General features: G+C 52.1%; 1 protein-coding gene across 6 annotated transcripts; it reads right to left on the minus strand.

Annotated features, from left to right (window-relative positions):
• On the minus strand, positions 1-4,458 carry TMEM200C (transmembrane protein 200C). Of its 6 annotated transcripts, none has more exons than XM_015855382.3 (3): positions 4,320-4,458; positions 3,597-3,711; positions 1-2,348 (listed from the first exon to the last, which is right to left on the minus strand). In XM_015855382.3, exon 3 carries the CDS (start codon positions 2,303-2,305, stop codon positions 680-682), a length of 1,626 nt encoding a protein of 541 aa, XP_015710868.2. In that variant the 5' UTR covers positions 2,306-2,348; positions 3,597-3,711; positions 4,320-4,458; the 3' UTR covers positions 1-679. The 6 variants fall into 6 exon arrangements, with proteins under 6 accessions (XP_015710868.2, XP_085393627.1, XP_085393626.1 ...); XM_085537501.1 differs by lacking the exon at positions 4,320-4,458 and adding an exon at positions 3,880-4,014; XM_085537500.1 differs by lacking the exon at positions 4,320-4,458 and adding an exon at positions 3,806-3,823.
• Between the last annotated feature and the right edge of the window lie 319 nt (positions 4,459-4,777).

Here is a 4,777-nt window from a genome sequence, read left to right on the forward strand (position 1 = left end):
TTTTGTTTGTAAATGTTTTATTAAAAAAAAAAAAAATCTTTTAATGCTATTACTCAATACATGTGTAATAATACTTGATAAAGTATCACATCGCAGTAGGTATTTTGGATTCAGGAACATCATGGTTTTAACTAAATTATCAACACTCCGTTCTGCTCTATTCTGTTCTAAACAGTCGTTTTCCCAAAATTGAAGCAAACTCCTTCTTTGTCAAGGTATGTCATCCTTAAGGCCTTGCATACTTTTTAGTGGTTGAACCAAAACAAAGAGAGAGCTCGGCTTTCTTAATCTAAAGACCATGGTGCTGTTGAGCTTAAAAAAAGTGCCTGTGGTTTTCAAGCAGTTAGTGGCAAATCAGCAAGAAAGAAATCAGAGGAGAAGGAGCACTTGGAAATCAAGACAATTAAAGTGCACGGTTATACTGTCCGAAATTGTATTAAGCTGATCCCGAGAACTTGCTGGACTGTGGATATTTAATACAATTTGGCTTGCATGGAACATACAATCGGACAGAAAGATTTGTTTCCTGAAGTAATCTACAGGACTTACTGAATTTAGATTTTCAAGGGTGGCATACTGCAGCTCTTTGGATATAGACTGGTTTCCTAAGTCCACAAAAAGATGGAGAAGGGGGAAAGGTGTGGAGGGTTGCAAAGTGTCCTTGCACCTTCTTGGTTGTTTAGATGCCAGTACTTTCCAGCTCCCCATCCTCCAGCCCTAATGCAGCGTGCGACCTAGAAATCATAAAGAGTTTCTCTTTATTTGTGTACCGTCTTTGAGTTTGCTGAGATTGCTCCCCTGTTTGTTCTGTGCTGGTAGCCTTGAGGGGATCCATCTTCTCAGCTGGTGGTTCCTCCTCACAGTCCTGGATTTTACTGGCTGGGGTGTTGGCAACTGACTCCAGGGAGGTGCCAGCCTCCTCCAGGTGACTGTAGCCCTTATTGCTGCTGGAAGGCTCAGACTGGGAGCTCTGAGAGTCCGTCCTGGTGATGGCAGGGGGAGTTGAGGGAGGTGATTCCCCCAGGTCCAGAGATCTGGAGTGGCTAGAAGATGCCAAGAGGTTGGAGTCCAGGCCTCCCCTGACAGCTGGAGACCGAGGTGGCTCAGGGGAAAGGGGACGCCTAGTATCAGGCAAGCAGCTGGTGCTCTGCCGTCTGAGAACCAGCTTGTGCCTCCTTGTCCTGTAGCCTCCCTCGACGTGGCTGAGGTCAGTCAGGCTCAGTTCATACTCCCCCCGTGGGATTTCCTGGGCTCCCCGCTCACCAGGAGGCTTCCGCCAGCCTCCCCCTCTGCCACTCTGTGCCAAGGGCAGAAGAGTGAAAGCACTCAATGAAGATCCAACAATGGAGCTAGCTGTGCTGCGCTGGCCCCAGCTCTCTGGTGGACTGCAGGGTGGGCTGGTGAATGTGCGGCCAGTATGGGCAGCATGTTCCCGGTAGATGCTGTACACAGCCTCGGCCAGGCTGGGAGGCTGTGGCAAGGTGCAGAAGGAGGAACGCCGAGGTGAAGATGACAGGTCAGGTGGGGAAAAGGAGGCAGCCAGCCCTGGCGGCCAAGAGCTCTTGGCCAGCATAGCTGCAGCACCCAGACCTTCACCACCAGGCTTTAGCTCCAGGCCCCGTGACTGCACATAATTGACAAAGCCGTTAAGAGGGGCTGAGGCACCTCCATCCTTTGCTCGCAGGCTGTGGGCATCAATAACAGTAGAATAGAGGTCCCGCAGGTTGATGATCTTGGTCTTCTTGTCACGGTTCTCATGCAATACTGCATTGGCACAAATGAAAAGGAAGATGCCAATACCCATGATGAGGGGGCCCAACACCTTCAGTTTGTCTGAATGCAAGTAGCTTGAGAAAAGACGGAAAAGGAAACCAACCGAAGCCTGGGGTGATGACGAAGTGGGATGAGAATGCGGGAACTCCTGGCTGGTAGCAGCAGTGGAGTTGGCTCTGGGAGGTGACACCAGGTAGATCTCTGCTTGTGCCCCTTCCTGATTCTGGGAGCGGTTCTTGGGGGTGCCACCATGAGGGGCCACGTGCCTGCTCCCACCAACTTCTCTGTATACCTGGCTGGGCTTGGGCCAGTAGCCCACAACAGCCAAAGCGATGCCCACTAGCAGTACCAGGATGCCACAGAGGGCGATGAGCCCTGAGATGGAGCACAGCTTGAGCTTGCCTTTCACAACCACAACATCATTTTTGCGTTTCTTCTTGGCCTTACGTTTGCGTTTGGGGATTTGGCTTTGTGGTCGCAAGGGATCCTGTTTCCTAGCTGAGATCCTCAGGAGGCCTCCAGTGGCAATCATGGCTGACTACCCAGGGCACTTCTCCCTATAGCCACTCCAGCTCCTGCAGGGAAAAAGAGAAGAGGGTGAGGATCAACCACAGACCTATAGCACAATAGGCGTCTCTGTTTCTTGTTTGTTCTTCATTAATTAAACCTCTCAACAAGTGGGACAGGGGTTAACACCAACAGGCCGATCTCTCTTGTCCATACAGCTTCTGTACATGAGAAAGACAGGCAGACTGATGAGACAGATGATTAGGCAATTCTGAAATGGGGAAGCAGCCATGTACCCCACTAGACCCTTGGCACACGGCTAATTAATTTCTTTATACTCCAGATAAATGATAGATGGGGTGGTACGTGTTATAGAGTAAACAAAACGATCACAGACAGTGCTTGCAAAACACCAGGGTACAGAGGAGGCTGACAGCTTCCCTGCCCTGGAGCCTCATTCCCACAGGGTTATGCTACACAGCAACTTAACCACACTGTGGTTAATGATGTAATGCAGGAACTAGATGTGAGGGCAAGAAGAAAATAAAAGCAGGAAGGACTACATTTGATCTATAGATACCATTCATTTTACTACACTATTTGCACATTAGTGGGGGAGAGTTAAGAGCATTACCTTTCCTAAATGAGCGGAAAAGAAATTACCGTGAAACATGCAAGGGAAACCAGAATAATAGAAAGCAGTACCCCGTGAAAGTTTCTTCCAAGCCACTTCCTTAGAATTCTGTATCTGCAATACTTCAAAACATTCATCGCTTGCCTGTGGTCAGGGAGTGTCAGCTGGACAACCCGCTTTGGGAACACTGTGATGTTCAGGGCAACTGTTATGCAACCACGGCCACATCCCCCCCTCCCCTCGCCTCCGGAGAGGGGAGATGGTGGCTTGTAGGTAGCATGTCACATCTTATTAAAGGAGAAGCAAACCCCTGCAAATCACCTGGGGAAAAGGCAAGGATTGCTTGTAGAGAAACTGGCAAGTGACTGAACAGCTATCATCTGTGGCTTTTATTTCACCGACCAGCAGGACTTGTCTGTGTTTTCCAGTGACTGGAGCCACAAAATGCACCATGTAGGAACAATTCCTGTGCCTTTGCAATTTTTTTCCTGGACCTTCTGAGAAGGTTCCCCTCCCCCTCTTTTTAACTGTCCAATTTGGGTGTTTTTTTTCAAGGGAGCAAAAAGATGACGGCATCGAACATAATCTGGTTAATAAAGTTCAATTCATTGCACTGAAAAACAGTAAAGCAAACACCTACAAATAAAGAAAGAAAATAAAGAAAGAAACAAACAAACCAAACCTCTCCTCCTTTCCCTGTTTAGCTTTTAAATCTCATCTCTCCGCTCTTCTATTCCCAGATTTTACATGTAGGTGAGGATTCTGTGCCCCATTTACTCCGTTTGAATTTTCTTTTGCTGCGAGAGAGGACGTTGTTAAATTACTCTCCGAGGTACGGCGTACTCAAAACAAAGGGCAGGAACGAGAAGACTCTATCAGCGAACTACTTACTTTAAAAACAATACAAAAAGGCAAAAGAAAACCAACAAGACAAACATTCTTCGTCGGTGTAAAAGTCTAATTACCGGGGCAGGATTTGCTCTTAATCGCCGAGCGCTGATCTCATTCCTTCTCCTGCCCCCCCTGACAAGACCCGGTCTCCTTCACGACGACGAAAACAGATGGCAATCATTTCGGAGCTGCCTTAGCAAGACAGTATCACAGTACCGCCCGGCACCGAGTTTTTCCCCGTTTAGAAAGGAGCGCAGAACACGTGAAGGATGGGACCTCCACAAAAGCACCAGCGACGGGAACGCTGACGGACGGACGGGGAACCGAGGAGAAAAGTCGAGCTGCTTGCCCGCCCCTCGGGTACCGCTCGCCGGACGGCACGGCAAGGGAATAAGCGGCTTTCGGGAGCCGGGCAGCCAGGCTGCGGGGCGCTGCTCCCGGCGGCAGTGGCCGGGGTCTCCCGAGCACAGCGCAAAATGGCAGCGGAGCAGCCGAGGGCTCCGCGCCCACTTACCGAGGAAGACTGGCGAGAGGTCCGCGGCCGAGCCACCGCGGGGAAGAAACTTTCTGGCCCGAGCGGGCATCCCCGCGCGGCGCCCGCCCCTCACGGCCCCGGGCGGGCGGGCGGCGGGGCTGGGCCGAGCGCCGGGCTCCCCCTCGGCCCCACCGCCACCGTCCGCCTCAGGTTGCTCGGCGGGAGCGCTGCTCCCTCGCCATGCCGCATCCTTCCTGCCGCGGGGCCACCCCTCGGCAGCACCCGGCGGAGCCGCTGTCTCTGCCGCTTAGGGCGGTGCGCGGCTGCCGCTGCTGGCGGCCGGACTCGGAGCCGTTGCTAGGAAACGGAGCCGTGACACAGGGAAATGGCTGCAGGACGGCCGCAGCCAACCCCCCGCAACCGGCGCACCTGCGCCCGTTCGCCGCGGCCCTGCCCTCACACGGCCCGCCCCCGGTACAGGCTCCGCCCCAGCCACC

Source organism: Coturnix japonica, chromosome 2 (assembly GCF_054131305.1).
Source record: "Coturnix japonica strain WE chromosome 2, WE-NBRP24, whole genome shotgun sequence".
Classification (NCBI taxonomy): Eukaryota; Metazoa; Chordata; class Aves; order Galliformes; family Phasianidae; genus Coturnix; species Coturnix japonica.

What these genes read in the sequence shown, in the direction of transcription:
- TMEM200C (XM_015855382.3), bottom strand. Translation starts at nt 2,305, where the DNA reads ATGATTGCCACTGGAGGCCTCCTGAGGATCTCAGCTAGGAAACAGGAT.